Consider the following 27,374-nt stretch of genomic DNA (forward strand, 5'->3'; position numbering starts at 1 on the left):
GTGGTGGGCGGCGGTCTGCCTACCCGGCGGGGGTCACCGGTGGCCATTACTATAGAAACTGTACCTGAATGTCAGTCTGATGTTGTTTATGTTTTGTTTTGTCGAGTATGTTCTGTCTATTTTATATCATTTCAATTGTTCAATGTTACTAACCTATACACTACCATTGATATTGTTGTCCACCTCGCTCTCTCTCTCTCCCTCCCTCCCTCCCTCCCTCCCTCCCTCCCGCTCACTCCCCCTCCCCTTGTCTGTCCACTCCCTGTCTGGTCCGGCTGCCCACCCCACATAATCATAAAACAAATAAATAAAAATACTGCAGTTCCGAGAATCACAGACTCGCCCTGCGCACAGCAAATCTGTCCGACACCACAAGGCATGCAGTCAACTATATTACATGTCCTGGGTACTGGGCAGGACAGGTTAAAACAAACAAATAATCATAATTTCACCATTAGATGTCGCTAATTCTCTTTTTTCACTGGCGTCATATCAGGACCAAGATGACAGACACGTAATCAGCGCAGTCATCAGACAACCCCAGAGCAGTGGCCTTAACGATGGACCCCCGGCCGGGATCTCCAGCTGCAGATGATACTGTGCCTGCACTTTAACGTAGCCCGACTCCTCTGACACACATGTGTAGACTCCCTCCTTCTCAGGACTCATGCTGTCGAGGAGGAGCACACAGTCCTGGACCTTTGACGAGCACAGTGTGGAGTTGTGCTGGTGATGCCAACTATACATGGCATGATGGGATTCCACCGGACACTGCAGGAAGTACCTGGACTTGTCAGGAAGTGTGATCGTGTTCTCACCTGCTACTGCATCTGAAAAAAAACCAAGACACAAGGTCCATGTTGCTTTAAGATGGATGTTGATTTTGTTCTGTTTGTTCAACATTTATTCAATGTGGCATGTTTGTTATTACAGTCACACTGTGGCACTGTGACTGGATCCTCCTACAGGATACAACATTAACTTAGCCAAGAGAGATGACCAGTGTTTAGTTGGTGGAATAAATGCCAAGATCTTTTAGGACTCAATATAATCCAGGATTGAGGAGACATGGGTGCACTGTACAAATTAGCATCCCCATCAGAAGTCAGGGATGTGCTTTTCCAAAGATGTATAGTTTTGGCACGCCATGGCACGGCTCTACTCTACAGTTTGGGTTAGTTTTCCATTACTTCATAGCACCTAGTCAACATGGGCGGGGTCATTATAGCGCGGCTGCATGAAACTGCCGTGACATCGTTTTCAATGCGACACACACGAACTTGTCATTTGTGACTTGTAAAGCAGTTGTGAATCTGAATCATTAGACTCAGTTATTTAAAACGATTTGTTCACAGAAAGGTACTTCCTGCACGACGAGAGAACAGAGTCCATCTGACAGTCACCGAACTGAAATATGACAGAAGGGGTTGGGATGCGGCTTTCGGCAGTGCGGCCGCTAAATACACCAGACTCCTCTGTTAAATGTTGGAGATTAACGCATGATTTTTAAGTCTTTTTAACAGATCTACACTCCGGCGTTGTTCGGTTTGATTCCCGTGTCAGACGTCGCACTCACGACTCTTCCAGTGACGTCACTCTCTGCCAATCAGTGGCCGACTGTCAGTGTCACACATAGTATCGGCTCAGCTCGCTTGGAACCTCACCAAAACCCCCAGCAAAAAAAAAGCGGCGAAACTGTGTGACAAATAACTGAGAAAAGAAAGGGGAACTGGTTTTTGACTGAGGTTATTTGTACAGTAAGAAAACATGCAGAGCATCAATAGAGTTCACATACTGTGCTCTGCTCCTAAACCTGACAGTATTAAAGCATCATTGTTTCTGCTGAGCTAATCAGGCAGTAAAATATGTAAAGGTCACTCGACATCCAACATGTTTTACATGTATACTTAATGAACACATGTTTTATTTCCTGTTAAAACAATCTTAAATAGCAGAACTAAGGGTAATCTGTGTCAGTGCGTGCGTTGAACTGGCTTCATTTCCCTTAAAATAGATTAAGGAAATAGGGTTAGACGGGTTATGAACACACAACACTGAGGCAACACTGACAGCTGCACATACCTTCTGCTGTTTTGTTTTGTGCGTGGAGACTACCGGATAAACAACTGAATAAATAAATGATTACAATCCCAGGTAAACTTCCCCTGCACCTGTGTCTGTCTCTCTCTGCCCCAGTGGCTGAGTGTATGATGGGGTGCAGGTGTGCATGATTGACTGAACGATCCTCGGAGCTGATTGGTCCTGGAAGAAGCATAAAAGGCCGGGTACGAGGGACAAACCAGTCTCCACCAGACATTTTCCATTTTGTTGTTTGAACATAAGCCTTTAAAACTGTGTCAGTGTGGTTGTTGATGGGAAGAGGAAAAAAAAAAATGTCTTTCTTTGTGTTGAGGGCTCATCCAGGGTCTGAACGTCCATGAGGTGAACTGTGTGCAAAGTTTGACAGTAGTAAGCGTCCTGTTTGTTTCTGGTTACTAGTTCTGAGCGCCAGATAGACAGGCTTTTCACGCCACCCCCACATGCAGAAGTAGATGTGCAACAGGTCACACACACACAAAAAAAGAGAAAGTAGTCTTCAACTGGAACACAGCTCTGTGGTGTTTCTGAGAAGTCCTACATGTCATCTTTGTGGGCGGCACAGAAACCAGAGCACAGGTGGAAGTGATGAACTTAACGACTTGGCCAGAGCCACGGTTAATTAGTGACACCTGTGCTCAAAATGTCTGCTGTGGAGAAAAAAGGCTTGTGATATGAATTCCGTGTTGAATTATATGTGACTGTAATGTTTTTGTTTGACAAATACTGGAAACCTGGAAACAGACAAAGCTACTGTTTCTAGCCTTCGTGCTTCAATAGAGACCATACGTAAAAATGGGCGGATTTCCTCTGGGAGAGTATATCAGGAAATAAGAATACAAATGCTCTCCATAAAACGGGGAATTTGTTTAACAATAAAATGGGAAACACACATGTAACAATTTTCTGAAGGGGGAGAGAAAAAAAACCCTTGAGAATTGCCTTGCAGTCATGAAAAATGAGCAACTCAGTCACTGCACTAAGCCACAGTGTTAGGTGAATGTCAATATTCTCTGTTATCCATGAGAATGATACACCTTTACTTCATTGTTAAAGGGAGTACAACAGTCTCTTACCTGACTTAGGTTTACTTGGGCAGATTGTGAAGTTCCCTGTGGTCAGGTCCTGCAGCGTGCCACTGTTCAAAGGAAAATACATCTTAGTAAGAAAACAACTGCCAGATGCATAAAAACATGTACTGTAAACGTGCAATAAAATCAGCCACACATTTACACATTTAAATGATTGTGCCCAGATGCTCACACAATCTTTCAATAACCGTAAAGAGTATCACGTCTTGCAGAAGTGTATGAGTGAATATATTAGGTTCAAAATATCGATTTGGTGATATATCGTCGTCCTTCCTCGTGCAACGCAAGAATCGATACGCCAGGGAAAATATCAATATTTTAATGAATAAATGAAGGCGCTCTAAAGCAAACAGTCTCTGCCTGTTTGAGTTTGAGGGGAAACTTGAGTGGACGTTACCTGGCCGAAGAAGAGGGAGATTACAGCGGGATAATGGAGGAGAAAGCTTACGTTAAGAGACGCTCCATCCACGTTCAATACATAGACTGTATGCACTTTGTTCTCTATGTTGTGAGCAAACAAAAGAAATCCTGCACTGTTTTTTTGATGATTACAGAATCATTGTATCGGGATTATTATTGGTATCCCTGTGAGGTGCCCTGTGATCCCCACCCTTAGAATATAAATAACATCAGGGGAAGACGAGGAGAACAAGTACACACTCACACACAGAGCATGATAAGTAGCAGTGAGCCATGAACAAAAATTATATTCTAAACGAAGAAATGTAATCTACGTTACTTGACACCACCCACTGGGAACTGTCCATTTCACTTCTTTTTCCAGTTTTTCCTCAATAAATCGAAACATACAGATGTAAATGTATCGCAGTAGTAGAACTATGACCTGCTGTTAAGTGTAAAGTAAGTTGGTCCAGTTGTGGAAATACTTCTACTTCTGTGGATGAACCCAAATAATGAATCAAATAATAATAACAATGATCAGTTGTTGCTTGTTAAACTGTTGAATAAAGCATTCTCACACTCACACTCATGAGGTCATGCTGTTGAGCATGGACACACTCCCCTGCCACTTGGAACCACAAGAGGCCTTGAGATGGATAAGCAACCTCACTTATATTTTTTGCCCACTGTGCTTTTATGTATTTAATTATGCTTTTATGTAAAAAAAATAAATAAATCTTGAGAACAACGTTATTGGCCAACAGTACATGTGACAATAGGACCGGTCTGTCATCCTGAAACTGAGTGGATTGAGACAGAGACAGAGAGAGGCGACAGAAACCTTGATTTACGTGTTTGTGAAATGTAAAACTTTTGGCCTTGTTTCCTTTTTTATCCTCGGGGCAATGAAGCAACATTCAACAAGAGTGAGCAGAAAAAGAGATGTGAGCCGTCGTAAACAGCCGTGTCGTTCTCTCCCTGCGGATTCTGAGAGAGAATCGATCACAAATGGAAAGAATATTTAGCATTTGCTTATTTAGGCAACAAAGTTAAAAAAAGCCCCCCTGGCACCAGGCTTGGCCTCGCCACGTGTCACTAACCACGATCTACCACTCACAGAGGCAACGATCAAATTATGAATCAGACTTTCGTGTTTGTGGCATTATGAAAACCCATCACAGTCATCGACCACGTGTGTGTGTGTGTGTGAAAAGGAGTGGCAGGAAGTGGAGTGAAAGGAACTCCCCTGCACACACCTTTATCTACATAATCCCACATTATCACTAACACATGTCGAGAAGGTGAAATCTGTTTCTATAAAAAAAATGATGATAAACGTTGTGCTTTAAAACAGTATCATTACGCACACACAGTGAGTCGTGCAGTTGATCAAGTGACAGCAGTTTGGCTACAAACCTCATGACACTCATTATCTCAGTGGCACATCAGGTGACCGAATAACAGTGTCAACAGAAACTCCTCAAACCACCCTAACAAGAAAATCCCATGATCACTTTACTTCTCTCAGTGTCAGTTTTATGCTTTCTGCCAAACAGCAGCGACATAAAAAACTATACGACCTGAGTTGTTAAAAAATCATGCCGTGGCGATTACGACCTCTGACAACGAGGCTGGCTGTGTTGGCTTGTTCCTCTGTCTGTGAGCAGCATATTGATAATGATTTTGATGAAACCATCTGAGCCCAGATCGACTGAATGTTTCTTTTTCCCCAAAACAAACTGCGGTGTTGCCATAAGAATAGGTCAGCTCCTCGCTGCTCTTCAGCCTTTACACCAGTGACGGTGTAGGACATGGAAACGGATTTGGCATCTCTGTAGCCACATTGAACGCTAATATTGCCCCTGGTTGCGATCCATGATCAACCCCGTAAAACAAACACTGTTGTTTAAATACTTGGGTGTGTTTGTAGACAGTGCACCGTCCTGGAGCTATCATCTGCAGTACAGTACAACAGGGACTGAGCTTATTTAGAGTTACTAAGGAAATCCCAGATCTATTATTTTGCAGACTCAGTCTAGTTTCATGTCCACCTGAGACCCAGGATTCATACGGCCTTTTTTATGTTTTACATGAGTATGAACTCTTGCCCTTTGAAGCAGTTGTGTGTGTGTGTCTGATGATACAACACACACATCTGACTAGGGAATTATTGTGAAATAAAATGTTCTCACTGTAGGGGCAGGGCTGAACACGCCTATTGCAGTCCAACCTCTGTATTAATTAAAGCGGATATTGCGAAGTTTCTGACCTCACGCAATATTTTTGGAACAAAGTCATCACAAAACACATTTCAGCTGCTGGTTCCATGTTGAAAAGTTACTGGATCTTGATTCAGAGACACATGCTCAGCTGTCCACTTTCTATCTAGAGTAAAATATCTCAGACATAATTATTCCTCATATTGGACACTCTAGATTGACCGTAGGTGTGAGTTTGTGAGTGGATGGTTGTTTGTCTCTATGTGGCCCCGTGATGGACTGGCAAGCTGCCCCGCCCCCCTTCACCCAATGTCAGCTGGGATTGGCACCAGTGCCCCCCGGCGACCCTCATGCGCTGTAGTTTCTTTTACTGGACTCTGAATCTTAAAGTGATCTGCGTTTGATTGAGGTTGAGAGACCTCAAGTGTATAAAGCCCAGTGTTCTTACGTCTTCCACGGGGAACAGTGAGCGCCGCTCCAGCCGCAGTGAGGATCTCTGGCTAAAACACAGTGCTCACAACTGTCTCCATACGTGGCACAGTTTTCCACATCCAGTTGGACCAGTTCACTTCCCGCATAAACGTAAAGCTTCCTCTGCAATGATACACAAAAAGTAAGCGCACAGGAGACGTTCATCCAAAAATATCTATGACTATGACTAATATGACTTATACTCTTTGACTCAACCATCTTTGTGGGTTAGGTGGCAGTTACTCACGGTGGAAGGCAGGAAGATAAAGTTGTGGATGTGGGCCTGGTGGGTGAAGGGGCGATACTCGGCGACGAAAAAGGTCAGACTTTCAGTCTGTATCACTTTATGAATCCCTCCATTACCTTTTTAAGAAAAAGTTTTAAGAAAAAGGAATGAGGAACTTAGATGAGTCAAACCTTCCTGAACACATCAACCCACACACATGTCTCATTCATAACTTTCACAAGTTTAATTTCCTCAAAAAGCTTATCGATTTCCTTTTTTTTTTAAAGTCTGCTAAGATATTATTTTTGGGAAACGTATGCAAATATTCATCCCACAAATATTAATATGGCTGATCGATCATGGAAAAAGCATAACATTGATATCATCACATGCAAATAGGTACATTTGTGATGTATTCTGTGATTTGGGACTGAACAAATGCTGAAATCTGTCAAGTTTATGAACTGTGAAGCAACTTTCTGTCAAAACATAAAGCACATAAAGTGATCATAGTTCTAAGTGCACACCGGGGTGAAACATTGATCACATTTATACACAGGTCGTGCTTTTATTTGGCTCAGCACAGAGGTCAGATCTCTCAGCATGACTTACTCAGAGACAGAAAGATAACTGTGTGGGGATCCTTGCCGTCCTGCTGGGTGCTGTCAGCGTAGACGTGCGTGTAGTTGTGGTGATTTAAAAACAGCGGTCCAGCGTTGTTCACAGGTCGAACCGACAGCTCCATCTCTGAATGATCCACGTTCAATTTCAGGACATGAGTAGAAAGCACTCTGCTGTCTGCAAGACACTTGAGGTAAGAAAAAAAAAGAGGCATTTTTATTTGTTTTGACAGTTATATCTAGAGAACAAGTGCAAGAACTATGTGTATGAGATGACCCCCATCCCCTCACCAAATGAGGTGACATAGAAAGTGGGGCCGTTGATGGCAGGAAGTTGGACAAAAGTCAACACTAACGACAGAAGCTTTTAGCAAACCTAAGACTACATACATTACATTTGGATTGATATTAAAATCAAAAACCAGGTACAAAGTTGAATGAACTTTTTTTTACTGTCAGTTTGTCTGTTTGTGAGCAGGATGACAGCTTCTGAGGATGCAACTCATGCAAATGATGTATATTTTGTGTTTGTGATGCTGTAAATCAGTTCAAGAGAGTTGCATTCTGTGTATTTTTTTATGTTACCACTGGTAAATGCAACGATGAAGGGAATTATATGAAAAAACTATGATAATGCATTTTAACAAGTCCACTGTTGACTTTCAAGCTCCCAGAATATTTTACTACGAATTACTGACAATATTATGATCGGAAGTAACAGCCTGTGTGTGGTTTTAAGGACAGGAGACAAAATGACCCCCCCACCCAAACATCTGTTCATTACGAATGAACCTTACCGCCCTAGACCTGCCAGAGTCCGGGGCTAGGCCTTTAAACGGGGAGGTTGTGAAGACGAGGTCAATGTCCCGTACGGTGAAGACACACAAGGCACTCATGCCCCTGCAGGGAGACACATGTGTCAGCAAGTCTGTGCAGATACAAATGCAGCAACAAGAAACCTATTGTTGGGTCAGTAAATATTTCAGCCTCGGTGGTGAAAAATGTGGAAACAAAACAAAAACCAGAGCAGCTGAGTAGACAGGCCGAGTTTAGAAAGAGGAATCAAGCTCAACCTTGCCTCACAAACACAAGAGGAAGTAATCCACTGCACTTGACTTTGGTGACACTGGCTCACATGACGTTTCATGGAATAAAATAGTGTAGGGAGTCATCGTGGTTTCTAAATTTGGTTTCTATAATCGTTGCTGACCAAAGATATTGGGCTTAAAAAATATCCAAGTAAAAAACAGCTGCGGTTAAAATACAGTAGTGTAAAAAGACCGAGCAAAGTCAGCTACGGACTTCTCACAGGAGGCAGATTTTATCCCAATAAGATCCTTTACTCTCATCCTCCTCCCCTGTATCTTAGTATATAAGTATATGTCCATTCATACACTGGTATAGTGAAATTAGATTAATATGGAGCAAGAGATAAGGTGACTCTAATTAATATTTTTAGTTTGTTTGTTATTTGTTTCATTTTCTTCACAATTCCTCAGCTCCACTCCGATCACATACCCCTGGTGTATACAGGGGAACAGTATACTTGCGCACCACTGGTGGTACACGCACCACAGTTTGAGAACCAAACGGGTTTAGGCAAAATGCACAAGTTGTGGCTTCGTCAATCCAACATTTGAAATGGAATTCAACAAAGATGGCGCGCGATGACGACGTCATTACCATTCGTTTCTGAAAAGTCCATAAATCCTGGTGTCCTGCCAGCTGTCTGCATGTATGATGGACACATCTACCATCTCAGAAAAATGCTGTTTGGTCTTCACGTCTCCACAGAAGAGCTTGGCCTTCATGTGGGACGTCCATGTGTTCTGCAGAAAATTCTTGGGGCCGCCAAGATCTGACTAGAGACAACACACAGACTTAAGGTAAGCTTTTTTTATGCACAGGTTATACTGTATAGTTTATCCAATGGAAATGGTTACAGTTCTTCTTATTTAATATGTAAAGCCTTACCGTGCAAACCTGGGACACAAAGGGGAGCCACATGCCACTGAACACATTTGGGTCTTGGTTTTTCTCTTTATAGAGGGCATAGACTCGGCTCTGTAAATTATCTGTCCGTTTACTGAGAATCATGCCCATGTAGTGTTTTTCTGAAAACAAGATAACGATGAGTTACATTACATTACATGTCATTTAGCAGACGCTTCAATCCAAAGCGACTTACAATAAGTTCACAGCCTGGGGACAAAATGACTAACAAAGTATGAAGGACAATTTGATATCTCTGTACATAAGCTTCTATTCAATTCAGGACAAATATGTTTTATTATATAAGTAAAAGTAAAAGTAATTTAAAATGTACTCTTTTTTTTTTAACTAGTTTGGGGTTCTTTCAGGGGACACAAATCTCACAATAATTGTTTGTTCATTAAAAGTAAACCTTAACAAATTAAAGTGCTGACAAACTAACACATGTACACACATAATGTATCAGTCAAAATGGGTTAAAGGTCACAAATGTTTTAACTTTCTCAATCACTCAGGGAGCTTCATAAAGTACAGTACTTTCCAGATCTGTATTTTACATGTTATTACACATATGGAAAAGGAAGATGATTTCAGAATGACCTACATGTCTGTGGATTTATAAACTTGTTTATATAAAATCCACAAAAGAAAATAAAAAAGTGAAGTCTGCCTGGTGCCTCATGTTGGTCGTTTTTGGGCATATAATGAAAAAAGCGATTGGACTCTGTAGGAAGTAACATGACAGGAAGCATAGTTTAGAGGCTCTTTCTTGGCAGAGACACGTACCTTTACCATCGTTATATGGTTTAATGCTCCTTTTCCCAAATTTGTAAATGCCATCGATAAGATAGTTTCGGGATCGAGAGTGTGTAATGTAGAGGTCTGCACTGTCTCCTTTATCTGTAAAGAAGGAAGAAGAAAAAAAGACATTGTTTAGTAGTAGTAGTTTATTGTTTATTTAACAGTGACAGCACACATTTTTTTATTGACTGATCTGCAGTCCCTGGGCAGGCAAACAAACAACAATTAACAGAATAAGATACTTTAATAAATAAGAAAACATAAGATAACAGGTAGACAAAGAACATTTAAGACAAAATGACAACGCTTAAGACAGCAACAATTTTAGACCTAAGTGTCATATATAATAAACTAAATAAACCAGTAGTTTGGCCTGAAACACGTGCAATTACATTTATTCGTCATATCATGATTTTAACCAAAGGGACACTTCACCGAAAAATATACAGTTTTCTTTGTACTCATTTTCAGAGTCAAATGTGTCGTGTGATCGTCAAACGGCTGCTCTGAGGAAGTTGCGATTGTAAAAGAAAATAAAAGCCCCACGCTGCCGCAGAGTTTCTGTAAATTATAACAAGTCTTATGACTAAAGGATCTTCGATAAGAAAATAAATAAATAATATTCCAGCAGATTAAAACAAACTCTGAGGATTACAAAAAGGAATCAGGGAAACCAGCAACTCTGTAGATAAAACAAACAAACAAACAAACAAACAAAAAATACTTAAAACTCACCATCAAAGGCAGATGGTTCACCTTTCTTGATGTGAAATAACCTGATGGTGTCATGTATGCCCTGCAGTTTGTTGGTACGGCTGCACGAAGGTAACGGTGATGAAAAATCCTACAAACAAACAATACAACGTTATGACATGGATCTCAACTCAAGCACGGTGTGTGATGTATTTAGACCGCACCACGGCGACACACATACAACTGTAGGTCACTGGCGGGTCATTCAGTGGCCACCACACGGTGACGCCCGAGAACCTCTTTCACAGTAGGAACAATGTTCAGGAGCCATGATCAAAAAAATTGTTAGTGGCTCTCGGTTACGATCACAGACAAAGTTTATACCCTCGAGGAGAAGAGGAAGACCGGGCATAGTTTGCATTTAATGTAGCCCACTTATTTCTCTATGGGTTTTTTTTAGTAATACATTAATTTTGAAATTTAAACCTTTTTTTATTGGGAACTATATATCAGTCCACATCAACAGAGAAACTTGTATTTTGAAATTCTGCACCACTCCTGAACTTGACTGCCCCCTGTTACGTTTAGTGTATGTTCATGGTGTGTTCCCATGAGTGATTCTGCCAGGCATGCAAAGCAACCTGTGTGAATCCCTGGTGAAGCAGAGGCGGTCTACTTCCTGCTTCCTGTCCACCTGCGTCTGTGATTGGTGTGGCTGTGTTTCTACCAAATCTACCAATCGAGACTCTGCAATCAACCCCAGCTGCAAAATAAATTCAGTTCATGGCGGCTGTGAGTCAGTGATCAGTTTGCGTCGCTGTTGGTTACATACCGTTCTGTGTTAAAGCGTATTTTAATAGTGTGTTTGTTTACTTTTGCCTAGCTGGAACCTATCTGAGTGGTTTAAGCCAGTGTGCTGAATCTTTGTATATTTATATAGTTCAGAGAGTACCTTAATCGGTCGGTCTCTCTCTTTCTTTTGTTCTGAGACTGTTCTTTTGCAGAAAAGCTGCTTGTATGTTTGTAAAGCTTATGGGTGCTGACCTCCTTTAGTTCTTTGGTGTTCCTTCTTTTTTTTCTTCCCAAGAGCTAAATAGTGGTCATTTATTTGACGTTACTTTGTGTTTTAGTTATTTGTCAGCACCTGTACAGCCTCCTTCTGTTATGTTTCTTAGTGCAAGTGCACCCTCCTTATTTAAGTAAATGCCTGACTTTACCCTAAACCAGTCCAGTTGTCCCATCCCCCTACTGGCCACACTAGATACTCACTGGCCTCCAGGTCATTTGGGTTTGCGAGCCCTGATCTAAAGTGACTCAACAATTCTCAGTAACTATGAGAGCAGAAGGTTTCTCTGTGCCAAACTGCAATTTAGAATGGTTTAGAATCTAGTTTTTGTGAACTATAATAACCTTGGTCACGACCTGTAATTCTGTCTGAAATGTTGTTCGCGCTGGTCATACTCTCCGTTACAGGGAAGCTTCAGTGTGATTTAACCCCTTAACACTGATGCACTTTGCATCACCGCAATTACGCGACGGTTTGTGCTATCGTAACAAAATTCCAGCGGTTTCTGAAAACGAAGAAGTTGCACGTCATAGCCAACATGTGGTTATTGCGGTAATTTCCGGCGAATCAGCGTCTTTGTCACCAGGAGAGGAGAGAGTTGGAAAAATGCCTGTACATAGTTTAAAGACTCAAACAAACGTTATTTGAAATGTGTTTTATACTGTTCAAATTTCAAATTTAACACGCAAAATCTGGTGCTCGTGTACAACCACAGTGTAGTTTTTCACTTGTGGTTAAAATATGCAGATGGACATTCTGAGGCTTATTTGCTGAAGGGTTAATCAGCCACTACACCTGGTTCATACCAACTCATTCATGTCCTGACGAACAAACATCATCTGTCTTTATACTTCTCACCAAGCAGCATCGGAAACAATCAACCAAACAAAAACAACCACCACTGTGACTTACTGTTTCACAGCACAGCGACTCCTTCTCGATGCTATTGGTCCCACACATGAACATACGGTTGGCATCCATCTTGAGGACCACAGTCAAGTTGTAGCTGCAGACCTGAATGACAAAGGGAGGAGAGCATTTCAGCTGAGTGACCATCGCATCAACCTGAGAACCCGTGAGGTCATTTGTTTTAACACTGGCTCACCTCGCTCGAATCGGCGTAAGCGCAATTCCACAACGTCGTACTTTCCACAGGAGTCTGGGAGGAGAAATGATGTCGTAAGTTTCTTTTACTTTGCTTTACTGTAAAGGCTCATTTCAACACATTCAGTGCAGTAATTCGCGGTCTCTCACCTTGTGGAAGTCGTACGAGTTCATGTTTGTTAGTGTAGCCGCTATGACTGTGTCAGACGGTCCTTCCATGAGCATCTGTACCGGAGCATTTTGTCCAGTTAACGGTAACCTTTGAACTCTGGTCTCTACAATAAAACAAAATACATTGAATAATGGAACACACAAGTGATAGTCTGTCCTGTCCCTCTGTCTCTTCACAGCCCCCGTCTGAATTATTTTTGGAATATTTCCCCCCCAGTATTTTCGGTTTATGACAAAATACCTATAAGAGAAGTCTCAGTATCATGATTGTCTTAATCTGAATTCTCAGTTTATTTACGTCACCATATGAAGACTTTAAGTTATGTAAGGATTAAAGGAATACTTCACTGATTTGCATTTAGCTTTGTATCACTAGAATAGGGGTAGTATTTTTGAATAAATTGTGCTTCCCAACCTCAGTTTCCCCTGAGTTGAGAAATATCTTCATTCTTTTCTTTGGGTCAGTGACACTTGGTCCTGTTAGCGTAACATAATGCATATAAAAATATGAGGCTCATTCATTTCTGGGATAATAATCATAAAGTCATTCAATCAGGACATTGGGCAGTTAAATACACATATTTCATTCCATCCAACGAAAAATATTCCAACTGAATTTTGAACACAATGGACATTTAAGTTATGATTTCATATAATTAATTGTATAATGCTAGGGCTGAAACGCTTACTCGATTATTAATCGATTAGTATTCTATTACTAAATGAATCGTCAGCTATTTTGATCATCGATTATTCAGTTTATGTGACTTTTCAGCTGCTTAAATGTGAGTATGGTCTGGTTCCTTTGCTCCACATGACAAAGAAATCATTAAAACTGACAAAACAAGACATTTGAGAACATCGTCATTTCCCCGTTTGACAAACACTGATCGATATTTGTCAACATTTCATGACGTTTTATGGACCTAACGATTAATCGATTATAAAATACTCTTGTTAATCTGCGTGAGGACTGAGTTCACACAGGCATCATGTGGAACAAACCCTGCAGGAGTTTGTGGCACAGTAATAAGACAGTCATGTGAACACACCCGCACACATCACATTAAAAGTCTATTAAAAGTAACATTTTTAAAAGTCTTACAGCACCAACTTCGATGTGGATCAACTTTAACTTTTGGCTCATTCAGTGCAGACTGTTTCGCTTGACTTCTGCTTTTTGCGTTCTTGTTTTATTGTTGTTGTTTTTTTTTAAGTTAAAATGAATTCAAAACTCAAAAGAAAGACAAGAGACGTTACATGTTTCATACCTTTGTCTGTGAATATCATCCTCGGCAAATGCGCGGAGTTCGCCTCGGTCCCGCTGTGGAAGCACAGAAGGCATAGTAGTACATACACGAGCGTCATGTTGAGCGAATGAGGAATACGTTTCCGCCCTGAGACAATATTACTACACTATACTAGTTCCTGATTGATCAAAGTGATCAAAGGACATTTGATCATGAAGTGAGCAGCATTTTGCATCATTTATTGCACTTGAAATTTTAAGTGTGATATTATTTTAAGCTCCTGTTGCCCATTCACAGTTTTTTTTTTGTCTTTGTTCACTTTACTGGCCCCTATAGTTGCCAGGCGACACGCAGTGGCCCCGCAGATCATTTGAGTTTGAGGTCCCTGGTCTATAGCTATAACGCTTGCTCTATTGATGACAGTCAGTGCGTTTACATGCATACAATAATTCGTTTTAAGGTGTAATGTAAACACCCTTTTCTCATTGCAGAATATTGTTTGTAGACAGAATGTATGTGTTTATCACATTTCTAATACACCTACAACAAATTTCAAATAAAAAATAAATAAACGTCACATAAGAAAATAAGAACAGCTCAGTTGTTTGTATGAAGATGACGTCACCAGTGCAGGCGTCATTGGTCTCCAGTAGAGGACACTGTCGCTTCATACGAATGGAGGGAATCCCTTTATAAACACAACACTCAATAAGGTTATAAGGTCATCGACATTGACAATTATTATTAAATAAATGCATTTTTTTCTTATTCATGTAACTTTAGAAACATGTGACAAATCTTCTCAAGTTATTATCATCGTTATTATTATTATTATTATTATTATCATTATAATAATAATAGTAATAATAATAATAACAACAACAATAATAATAATGTGTTTATTTACTTATTTTTGGATGACCTGTTCCACGTATTTGATATTTTTAGTTTATATATTATGTTTATTCAAAATGTTTATTGAAGTGCACTGCAGTGTGGACTCAAAATGCTGAATGGAGACACAGACCACAAGTTTTGTTCAATTAATATTTAAAGTTTATGTACATTTACATTTAATCAGACGTTTTCATCACACTGAAAGACTTTTACGGTGAGTGCTGTGAAACCACAACACAACCCAACACAAGCAAGTGTGTGTGTGTGTGTGTTCCTTCAGCCACTGCAGCTCTGACTGGAGTTTGGCCAGAAAGGCTCTGAATGCTGCAGCACACGTGCGGAAAGCTCACTGCAGTTAACAATCACAGCAGGTGGATGAGACTCATCGCCTCCACACTCATGACAACAGTGAAAAGAACACAAGAAGTCTGTGAGGATTTAAGCTGTCCAAGTCAACAGAAGAGTGGACGAAGAGTTTGGTCACTTCCTTCCTACAGACTTTTAAATGATGCCTCCTCCGGCAGATGAGGAGGACACCGGCCCTCCTCCCACGTGGCAGCTCATCGTCTCGTTCTGCTGTAAAGGAATGATCGAAGGTGTCGTACTTCTGCTGCTGCTCTGGCTTCTCATTCAGGTTCTTTTCATCAAAAATTTGGAAGGTACTGAAATTGAATTTGATACAAGTGTGTGTGCCAGTGTGGATGAATGGCAATGTTTACTGTTTATTGTTTAATCAAACTTCCTGCATGGAAGGAAGATGATTTACATAGTATATAATCATTATTCATTGATCTTTATTTATTTATTTATTTTTTTACACACAATGATTATTGATATTATCATCTATCTATTCATACAATCCAACAAGATGATCATATGTTATATGTTTTAAGGTTCAAGATAAACTTTATTGTCCCAGAGGGGTCCTGGACAGCAGCGCCACTTTGGGCGACGCTCAGCTGTAAAACAACATATTTGAATCATAAGAATCAAACCCATAATTTCATTGTGCAAGAGCAGTTGCTCTTGTGTGGTGAGGTGTGTCAGTCTATAATGCGTGGCAGTGATTTGTGGGTCAATCAGGTTTGATAACAGTTCAGTTCTTTTTCTTTTCTTCTTTTGAAAAGTCAACTGGCGTGATTTATGGTCATTTTAACACTCTGAACGATAGATGGTCGCCGTATGTTGGCTGAGGTTAGAGGAAGATTACATTTGATCTGTCTTTGATTTCATTTAATCTTAAGAAAAGAACATATTTTCATCCAGTTTGTGAGTGAGAATGCAGGTGACCGGCCACAACAGCAAGGTTAAAAACTGAAGCTTTACATTTGTAGGAGAGGAGAGACATCTTTTGGATGGTTGTGGACAGGAACCTTTACCTGAACTCATCTCTGAGCTTCTCATCCAAAACTCTACTCTCTTAGAGAGCCTGTCTTTCTCTGTACGGAGTGAATTTATGACAGACATGTGTCCCCTACAGCTGGATTTATATGTCGCTGAGTGACAGCTGGAATGCACACGGCATGTGCCTGTTATCCGTCCACTATAGTTCCCACATGGGAGACATTGACATCTACAGACAGATTTGCTGACCAGCTTCCTGTGATGAACCAGTGTTTCACGTGTTAATATGAAAGTAAAATTAAAAAAAAAATAACAAGAAGAACAAGAACTGAAAGGAAAGGAAAGAGGCAACACATTTTCACAAATCTATAGATCTTTCTATACGGTGAGGAGTAACTCACTCTCTCTTATTTTTCATGTAACCTTGTGGTGGATATACAGTATAGGAGGCACATGAATGACAGTGCTCTACATTCGCAAATCATAAAGACAATTTTCATTCATTTTCACAGTATAAAAATGAATGCATTACATTTTTTTTATTTACACTGTTATCACCCATAGATTTTGACCAATTGCAGTCAGAATATTGCAAAACAGACAATGCATAAACAAATCATTTCTAAAATAATTGTGTTATGTTATAAAATAACACAAATTCAACACCAGTAAAGACATTTGAAAACAGATGTCACATTTAATGATGTCTATTCGAGGATGGTTAAATGACCGTCTAACCAACTGTTGATGCTTCTGGAACAAACCCAAACGTCTTCCTGTTTGTTTTCATGGAGAACACTGCTTGTTCAGAATAACCCAGCATTAGATATAGATTTTTTTTTTGAAACTTTCAATCTAATGTTATATAAAATGTAAAATACACATTTTTAAACATTAGTTTTAGTTTACAAAGTCAGTACAGCTACTACTGGGCTCGGGTGCAGGATAAAGTGATAGAAGATGAATGAATGAATGAATGAATGAGAAGATTCATCACACAAAGATGGGCCAATGTGAGTGAGTCAAGATAACACTATCATCAACAAAGTTTATTTTCACATTTATATTCATCAAAATCAAATAAGGATAAGGATGAAATGGATGCTGAAAACTGACCATGTATTACTGTCTGAGATCTAATATAAGGCAACTAATTACCCATGAATTAATTGATGATCTGGTGCAGTAAAATCCACAGTTTCTGATTTAACAGTGTAGACACTGTGGTGTGTCAGTCTATATTGTGTTGGATTCATCATGAATAATCATTTCAGAGACTGGAAAAAAAAAAAAAAAAAAAATAGCAGCAAAGTAAAATATTACTTATAAGTAATTAAGTATTACTAGCACAGCATAGTGTTGCTGCAATGATACAAAACCTACTGTGCCATTCCACACTGTGTGGCTCTCATTTTATTTTGTTTTAATATCATGTCTCAATTACTCTGACGGACTTTGTGTCACTGTGAAATGTAAACATAGTTTGTCCTTTGTGAGATCCCATAGATCTATAGAATAACTGTACTAAAGAAACAAAATCGGCTCTTGCCAGAGCTATAAAACCCACTGGAGCCTCTCTGCTTCCCTGTGAGTGGAACAAAAGCTCAGTCAGCCGATGAAGCTATTGGCTGGGAGGCTCCAGGTTCCTGCGCACTGGCACTGACTGCTCTCATAAACAGCTCCCACACTGACTCCACTCACACATCACGCTGTGAGGGGCCATGTCGCAGTACACTCTGGGAGGTAGGAAGCTTTCACTGCTGTCTCTTCCTCACTGTTTTGGCTTTACATTTTGTTTTGTTTGTTATTGTCCTATGTAGCCCACGAGTGTTTACAGTAGGGGGAAACATATTTTGCAGATGTTTTGCTGATTTCGTCTGTAGAGTGCTGAGTAGAAGAGCTGAGCAGGAAGAGTGGGAGGCAGTTTAACAAGAAAACACACCGACACCTGAGGATTTAATTAACAGAGGAGAGGCTGAGAGGGAAGGTGTCCCCGGTGTTTGTTTTAGATAACTTTGTGTGAACATGGACCAAGACTTTTGTCAACAAACAAACCTGATTTACTGTCATCAGGTGAGACTGGGCTGCATATGTCTGTTCCAGTAAAGAAAATGCATCGTGTGTTTCCCCACGTTACTGTATGCTCTTATGAGTGCATCCAGTACAGGATTAAAGGAAGTTTACCAGCAGCCTTTCCACAAAATACAAACACATCCTTATGCATCACATGCTTTGATGATGTTTGCCTCATTTTTGTTCACCAGGGTCCACAGTCTGGTCATTGTGACTCATATTTTGGAGCAAACCCATTTTTTTTTTTTTTTTCACTTCCACTGCAGCATTCAGCCCAACTGTACTTTCATCTCCTAATGGAGGCTGCGAGGCTGGGAAAGCTGCCTGCTCCTGCACACACTGACTGTACACATTTATGGATCTGCACTGATACTACTGGACCTTTAAATAGTGATCTAATCTCTTTAAGGATGCCCTTAAAGGACGTGCCTTTAGTTTGTAACGAGCCTCTCGTGATGATGTGATGAGGATTCACTTGATCTTATTACATTTTGGGTTCCTTACGTTGCATTCCTCTCAAGTAAATGAAGAACTGTCTGTGTGTGAGCAGTTGTATATAATGAGAATGTAAATTCTCTCTCAGTAAGGGGTTTTCCTCCTGATTGCTGGGTGTTTGCCTTGCGAAGGTCACTGGTTGGAGCTCACAGCTTTCCGACCTTGTTTTCACCACCACTATCCTGGAGTGTGTCTGATGCATGAGTCATCCCAGTAAACTGTCATTATTTGATATTATATGAGCATCAGTGTCCAGCTTTAACAGCTGCAATCTCAGTCACGGCTACTACATCCATCATGATTTCCACGCTAACTTGTTGGGAAAACATTTGCGTTAGTTTGAAATTCTGTGCTTGTCTTCATGTTTTTATTGCATTAAGTGTTGCATGTTGGGGGAAATGTGGTGGGAATGGCTTTGCATCTGATCAGTGTGTTATTAACCCTAAGAACACTTAGAGCATTTAGGCTGCTTTTCACATTACTATGCAGAGTGTCTTATATCCTTTTTTTTTTAAGCACAACCCAATCCCGATTTGTGAAATTTGGAAATAATATGTCACATTTCGCTGGGCTCATTTCTATGTTGTTACTTCTGCACAATTATTGCTGCTACCAATTTAAAAACAAAACCCAAACAAAACAAAAAAACGTGATGCATCATAACTTTGACTCAACAACACATAAGTAGACGGAAACAAACTTTTTAAATTTTCACTAACCATATAAACGGACCGAAAAAAAAAATCATTTTAAAATCGGATTGAATTTGTAAAACTTGGAAATTCGTCACATTTCAAAGTTCGCTTAGCTCGTTTTTATGAACAAAAATAAAATAAAAAACGGTCAATTTTGTCTCTTCGTCACAATTATCACCAATGTGATATAAAATGAATCAAAAGTTTGACTCAACAACACATAACAATGCCTCAGTATGTCCATATAAGGAGTTGCGTAATTTACCAAGGGTGCACCTGTGGCACTGATATGTGCCACGTGACCACTAATGGTTCAATCCCATTTTTTCTGTATTTAGTTTTTGTTGATATACACATATTAACTATAAATTGATTCAAATCTAAATGCTGATCATGATTATGTATATAAACACAATGAACACACACACATTACTCATAGGGTTAGTGTTAGACATAGACTCAATGCATTCTCAAAGCTGTCAGGACCAAACCCACAAAGATACCTATACAAGAACAAATTCACACACAATCAGACTGCAGGGAAAACTGACACCAGCTCACTTTGTGCGCTCTGTTCCTGCTTCGGACCAAAGCAGAAACTACGACAATAATCATTTATAAAATTATGATTCTAGCAACAAGACATTTCCTCTTTAATCTCATCAGGGACGCAGAGTGCAGACACAACAAGATCATGTTTTGTCAGATGTCTGCGATGACTTGCTGAAAGTCTCAGGTCACTCACAAACACAAAATCGATATTTGTCAACTTGTGACAAACTTGTTTCTTTTTCAAAAGTATTCCTGATCATTCACAGATTATTGCCTTCTCTTTTCTCCTCAATAATCCCGGTGACCCTGTTGCAAACAAACCCTGACTGCTTTGTCTTCTCTCGTTTCTTGTCTTGCTGCAGTTCACCTGCAGATCCTGCTGGCCGTGGGTCTGGCCGTGTTCTGCTACTGTTTGGTCCTCGGTTGTATCCTTTGCTGTCGAAGGAGGAAGAATGTCTCATCACAGGACAAGGAGGCCGCTTTTCTGTCTTCCCATCCAGCTGAGACGGTGACTGTGACATTGACTCCATCTCCGTGTGCGCAGCCTGTTAAGCAGCAGTATGAGGAGCTGGATGGAGATGTGTTGGAGTTTCCTTCCTTTAAGAGCAGCTCCTCTCCTTCTGAGGATGACGCTGCTGCTCTGCCCTTTGACCCGAGCCCGACCAGATCGGCTGAGCTGGTGCACTCTGCTGGATCATTTTTCCCAATGCGGCGCCTCAGCTCCCCAGCAGTTCCCTGCACACTCAGTAAACCTCAGAGTCATGGCAGAGCCTCTTTGCCCTCCCTCACAAAGCTGAGCCTGGTGTCTAAATCTCGTCGGGCAATGGGTCGGCGTAGCACCGTGAGCAGCGAAAGTTTTCTTTACAGCGAGAGCAGTCGACTGAGTGCTGCTGCTGCTGCCAAGGCTCCCACCCAGCAGCATCAGCCTAGTGGATCACAGTATGGCTCTAACTCTCTCTCCATCCACTCAAAGCCGGCTCCTCTCTTGCACTTCTCCCTGCTCTTCTCCTCAGCCTGTGCCACCCTGCTGGTCAACATCCTGGGGCTCTCAGGGGCCAATCGGAGACGCAGCGGGGTGTTTGTTCGAGCCAGCCTCCCTCCACTCTGCCCTTCTCCTCAGCAGATTGCCTCTCGGCGCCGCAGCTTCAGCTCAGATCTCCAGAGTCAGAGCTTTGTGCTGCATGTGGGCTCTGTGGAGGAGCTGCGTACCTGCACGCTGAGACTGGCCGTCTACAGCAGGGACTTCTCCGGCCTCAGGGAGGCTGTGCTGGGGGTCGTGGAGCTGTCCTGTGAGCAGATGGACTGGGAGCCTGACATCACCACCACCTACACCAGGCAGCTCACCCCAACTAAGAGCAAGTTGAAAAAGGTATCTGATGATTTTCTCCATTTTATTGATTGATGCTACAGCACAGCCTGGTGAACTGGTCCAATTTGATTCTGTTTTTGAGAGTTCGACTGCCAAACTAGCAAATCATGCAAAAGAGGCAAGGAGAGAACAGCCTCAATAAATGAAGAATAAAGCATTTTCAACAGAGTCAAGTCCACACTGTAATTACACAGCGCTTCCTTCCTGGGATCAGCACCTGGTCTATACCTATATAGTAAAAGTGTTGGATGTCTAAAAGAGCAGAAAGGCAAGCTTTAAAAACAGAGCGCACATGTTTTCTTAACCTGAACCTAGTTAATTAAATGCAAGCTGAACTCAAACAACTTGTGCTGGTCAAAATGCAACATGCTTTTAATGAATAGTTAGTTGTCCATCCTTTAGCTAGCGGAGGTCACAGGGGAGAATGAGCCAACGCTGCAGGTAACAGAGTGAGAACTCAGACTTATGAAGGTCAATTCAGTCACACAACACATGGTTCAAATGTTTACTGCAGCAGGAAAACAGATGGTGTCTGGGCTATTACATGAGGTATAAGTGATGATGCAAATATCTTGAATCACCAATTAGAGTCCACAGGTGGATGCTGGGGTCTCAAGAACAGGCAGTGATGCTGGAACAAGTGTAAAGTGAAAATAATATAATGTATGTTTTCACATGGAGCAATTTGTTGTCGCATCCTGAAGTCTCCACTAACAGCAGCAATAATGACGTTAACTAGGTCTGTGGTGACTGACTGTCCAGTCTTTATACGAACTAAATTGGATTGACCGCAATTCAATTTTGACCCGAGCGCAAAACAAAGTGAACTGCGGTGAGTGACTGAGATTTCCAGGTGATTGTGAGAGCTTTAGGACCTTAGAACAAACACAGCCAGCAGCACACACAGGCTCATGAATAGCATAAAATCATGTTATATCCACAAAGGAATTGTGCATCATATCAGCACTCACATGAGCTACTTTCTCACTGTTGTTGTTTTTTGTCATGGTGACATTGTTGTTTGTGATTGCAGAGTACAGCAAAGTGTCCGAGTGCCGACGCTGTGCCCCGTGCAGCTCTGCCGATACACTGACAGAGGGCATTAATTACATGCTTTTAAAGGGGAGGGGGGTCATGATGGCACCAGCCCAGTCCAGTGTTCTGCCCCTGTAGAGCTCATCCTCTCCTCTACACACACTCACTCACTCACACGAAGCAAAGGAGGGGTAACAAAGACAATCAGGCAGGGAGTGGTTGTGGCAGAGGGGCATATATACGGAGGGGAATTGGCAACAAGTGTAGTTGAGGCAGTAGTCAAATCCAATCAATAACCAAATCAGCTTAAAAATATGACAGGACTCCCCAAAAAGAGCATTAAATAGCTGCAGCTCGTTCAGAACACTGCAGCTTTGCCTACACGTATGCCTGAGGATGAGCTATGGATTCATTTATAGATTTCCTCTGATTTTTGCAGTCGGTGTTTTTTCCGAGAAATTTCCGAAATTTTGTGGAGGAATGAATTTGAAAACTGGAGTTTGATGGAGAATTGTAGAGAGGAGGAGTTGCATGGTGTCTTTAAGGATCTAGAGAAAGCTTATGGTATAATGACAATCTTTATTATCCACAAAAGTGAAGACAGACTTAACAACACTGTAATAATTACTAATTCAGTGGACAGCGCAGGTTGAACAGTTTGGAGAAAAAGCAAGAGAGGCAAGGTTGAGAAAAACTAATCTCTGGCTGTAGCTTCAAGGTTTGTTTGGCAATGTGACTTTTTTGCAGAACAGCGTCTCGTCTGTTGAGCGGCAGTCTGAGTGTGAGCGACGCTCTCTGAGGCAAAGTGCAAGTGACAGACAGAGGCAGTGGAGCGAAACTCACTTGTTGGAGGAAATCGCATTCACACTCTGCTGCCCGGCCTCAGCGAGACGCCGGCGGCCTCGCACTCAGCCAGTTGACAGACCATGACTCACTGGACCCCAAACAATGCAAGCTAATGAGAGCTGACATTAAAGCAGAAATTACCATTACACATTAGTTATTACCTTTAACCACAGAGCATTAGTGCATGCACATGTATTATTTCAGGATGAGTGGACATGTAGGCAACATAATACTCTACCCTGACAGTGGAGGCAAATTCACTTTAAAGGTCCAGTGTATAACATTTAGAATGCATATACTTCCCTTAACTGTGTTTGTAAAAGTGTATAATCACTTTAAAGTTCAATATTTGCTTTTATTTTTGATGTACTTTTTGCATTTTGCAGAAGCTTGCTATGCAAATGAAGGACCATGGCTGCACCCACATAACCCCAGTGCATAAAGCAACAAAGAAGAAGTAATAAAATGACAGGGAGAGAAGGAGCATGAGGATGTATACGCGTTAACGTGGCTCACATTATTCTTTCCCCTTGGTTTCATTTTATTTACAGCCTCCCAAAGGATGAAGGGAGCATCTGCAGGGTGAAAGAACAGCCTTACACATTTTATTCTTTATCTCTCGCCTTCTGCGTCCTGCCCTCAGAGTGTCAGCTCTCAGGAAACGCTAGGTCACAGGAGGAGCTTGGTTGGTGTCCCGCGGGCTTTGGGCCAACTCTTCATCCTGCTGCAGTACCAGACGCTGGCCCAGCGCGTCAAGGTGATGGTTCGAAAGGCTGAGAATCTGGCCAAGCTCACACGGATCCCTGGAGCTGCAGGTGAGGATCAGCAAGTCCATCTGAGGCGGAGTGTTTGTTGTTGCCTAACAAGATCATATGTACAAATGCAGGAGAACATGACAAAGAAAATAGAGAAAAACAACTATTAGCGAGTTTAGAAAACTTTTAAATAACCCTCCATTCACAACAGAGGTGCTTTTGCAGTGGGACAGCATGAAAACTAAAGTAAAATGATTTTTCTTACTAATTTAAGATAATTTCATATTGGCGACTTTTAATTGATTTTTTTTTTTTTTTTTTTTTTTAATCTGAAGCAATAATGAAGATTTGCTTATTTGTTTCCTAGGACATAGATTTGTGAAAATTGGTTTCCTGATTGGCTTGTAGTGTAATCAGATTAGGAACCGATGAGCCCAGTGTCATTTCCGCTCCCGTCTGCATCACGTCTCACTGCGTCTGATTCATGGCTCTGCTTCGATGATGCTGGTTCTGTAAACCAGCATCATCCTGTGAGAACGAAAAACAACTTTAAAGTTTAAAGTGGAAACACATCTGACCTGACGGTTTTAATCTCAGTGGTCAGTGATGTGTTCCCGATGACCTTCAAAATAAAATGTTTCCACAAACGTGTGAGAATGAACGATGCAGGTTTCTTATCTGACGGTGACAACACTGCTCTTTAATTTTGGTAAATCCAATAAGCGTTGCCGCCCTGGATTTATGAGGAGACTCATCCTTGCTGATTTGGAATGCTGATAGTTCAAAGGCTTTTCAAGAGGATAAATATGAAACCAAATTGTGATTGTGGCTGTAATTGCTGTCCACAGACCACTATGTTGTCATCAACCTGCGTCAGGATGGGAAAGTGATTGGTACCAAGGAGACCAAAGGAGTCAGTGGTCCTAACCCCGTCTGGAATGCTCCCTTTCTGTTTGACCTCCCCCCCGGTGACATCACTCAGCTGCCGCTGGTCTTTGAATTCATCATCATGCAGGTGAGACAGCCTAACCGTCTCATACGTACAGTAAACACTGACATGTAGTTCTGTGTAACAAACTGTACCTTCTTTAACAGTAAGCAGACGTTAAGCCGACCAGCTCCTCAAGACTCTTGATATGTTTAGATCTCATATGATGGTACACTGGTACACATTGTTACAGGACAGACAGAGGCAATGGCAACATTGCACTGGGACAGCGGCAAACACGTTAGAGTATGATTAAAAACACAAAGAATGCACATGAAAGGTTTCTGAAGTGTCAAAAAAACAGGTAATTCAGCAGTTTGATGGGATAAATGCTTCTCACCCTTTCCTGCACTGGGCTGCTGCTGTATATACACAAATGCTCCCTCAGTCATCTCTGACAGGAGGCTATTGCCCACTAATTACCTAATTTCTGCTGATGAAGACCAAACAGAGGCATGAATGACAGCATCAACAACAACAACAACATAAAATCACCAAAAGTTAAAGCACTGCAATCCGTCTATCCATCGTCCACTGCTGTATCCTCCACAGACTTTGTTGTTTCTGTCATTTTTTTTTTATCCACTTATCTCTGTGTGTCTGCAGGGCCGTCTCTACACAAAGAGCAGCGTTTTGGGTTGTGTGGTGATTGGCAGCGACGCTCCTGAGGCAGGACAGGCACACTGGAAGGAAATGTGCAGTCGAGGTCAGATCGAAACGGCTCGCTGGCATTCTATCCAATCAGATATGCTGTAAGAGCAGTGGACAGACTGTTGCACTAACCACTGCCCCCTTGTTAGTGTCCAAAAGGTGGAGCCATTTCTGGGTGATTTTATTACTTTTTAAAATTTAATTTATTATCATTATTATTATTATTATTATTATCATTATTATTATTATGAGGTGTAGTAGTAAAAGTAGTATTTGTATTTGTCAACACATTATGTTCAAGCATTAATTACTGAATCATCTAGACCAGTGGTGTCAAACTCATTTTAGTTCAGGGGCCACATACAGTGCAATTTAATTTAAAAGTGGGCTGGACCAATTATAATAACAATGATAATAATAATAATAGCATGATAAACTCACAAGAACTCCAAATGTTTCCCTTTATTTTACATTCAATGAAGTATCTTTTTTACAAAACATATTATAAACAACCTGACACTTCAATGTTATGTCTAAGTTTACCATTTACCCACGTGCACTACAACCTACAGATCACAGTGCATCTACAAAGGCACAAAACATTTAGTCACAGGTATCTGGAACTGAAAAATATGCTATTTAACTTGATGATTAGATTCAAATTAAACTGCAAAGTTTTCACAAATTCATCCTGCAGGCCAGATTGGGCCATATGTTTGACACCCTTGATCTAGACTGTAGAGGAGGAAGCTCTGACCACTGTGAGCAGGTCAAATGCAGCAGTTGTCTCTGTATCAACAGTATTGTAATTCTTTACACTGTGACTTCCGTGACTGTGTACGTTCTAATGTACTGTTTGCAACCGGTGCCCGTGCCGTAGTAACTCTTGTGTCGTGTGCAGAGGAAGTGTCACATTTGTAAAGATGTGGGTGCATGTACAGTGTGTGTTTGTTGCCACTCTGCCCGTGGTTTGACGTGGTGTTACAGCTGTGCCAGTATTTGTCCACAAACACCTCGCGTTCTCTTTACTACTTACTAATATCTTGCCTCCACAGTGTGTGGTCAATGAAATGTGGCTACATTTCATTTTTTCCACACTAAACATGTGGAGTTACAGTGGCTACAGCTTAGTTTCAGGTATTATTGGATGTCCGTTTGTTTGCAGTCAGCCTGCTTGTGCAACCTGGTAACTTGTAAATAGATCTGTGATCTTTTTTTGAGGGTCAGTCAGTCAGTCATCATCTACCGCTTTATCCTCCGTCAGAGGGTCGCGGGGGGTGCTGTGCCAATCTCAGCTACATCGGGCAGTTTCCTGGACAGTTCGCCAGTCCATCGCAGGGCCACATACAGAGACAGACAAACAACCATTCACTCTCACACTCACTCCTATGGTCAATTTAGAGTGTTCAATTTACCTAATCCCCACATTGCATGTTTTTAGACTGTGGGAGGAAGCCGGAGAACCCGGAGA

General features: G+C 41.3%; 2 protein-coding genes across 2 annotated transcripts; one reads left to right on the forward strand and one right to left on the reverse strand.

The window, feature by feature from the left end:
• Positions 1–359: 359 nt before the first annotated feature.
• LOC131459131 (semaphorin-7A-like) lies at positions 360–14,358 on the reverse strand. Its single transcript, XM_058628587.1, has 14 exons — positions 14,225–14,358; positions 12,933–13,057; positions 12,784–12,837; positions 12,591–12,692; positions 10,655–10,763; positions 9,905–10,018; positions 9,101–9,240; positions 8,810–8,988; positions 7,924–8,026; positions 7,119–7,314; positions 6,528–6,643; positions 6,258–6,403; positions 3,174–3,235; positions 360–830 (listed from the first exon to the last, which is right to left on the reverse strand). The coding sequence occupies exons 1-14, from the start codon at positions 14,319–14,321 to the stop codon at positions 493–495; spliced, it is 1,881 nt and encodes a 626-aa protein (XP_058484570.1). The 5' UTR covers positions 14,322–14,358; the 3' UTR covers positions 360–492.
• Positions 14,359–18,021: 3,663 nt separating this feature from the next.
• Positions 18,022–26,804, forward strand: LOC131459699 (synaptotagmin-5). The gene is made up of 5 exons (XM_058629756.1): positions 18,022–18,187; positions 20,622–21,628; positions 24,153–24,324; positions 25,113–25,279; positions 25,859–26,804. Exons 1-5 carry the CDS (start codon positions 18,166–18,168, stop codon positions 26,006–26,008), a joined length of 1,518 nt encoding a protein of 505 aa, XP_058485739.1. The 5' UTR covers positions 18,022–18,165; the 3' UTR covers positions 26,009–26,804.
• The last annotated feature ends 570 nt before the right edge of the window (positions 26,805–27,374 follow it).

The sequence above is a fragment of the Solea solea genome, chromosome 5 (genome assembly GCF_958295425.1).
Source record: "Solea solea chromosome 5, fSolSol10.1, whole genome shotgun sequence".
Lineage (NCBI taxonomy): Eukaryota > Metazoa > Chordata > Actinopteri > Pleuronectiformes > Soleidae > Solea > Solea solea.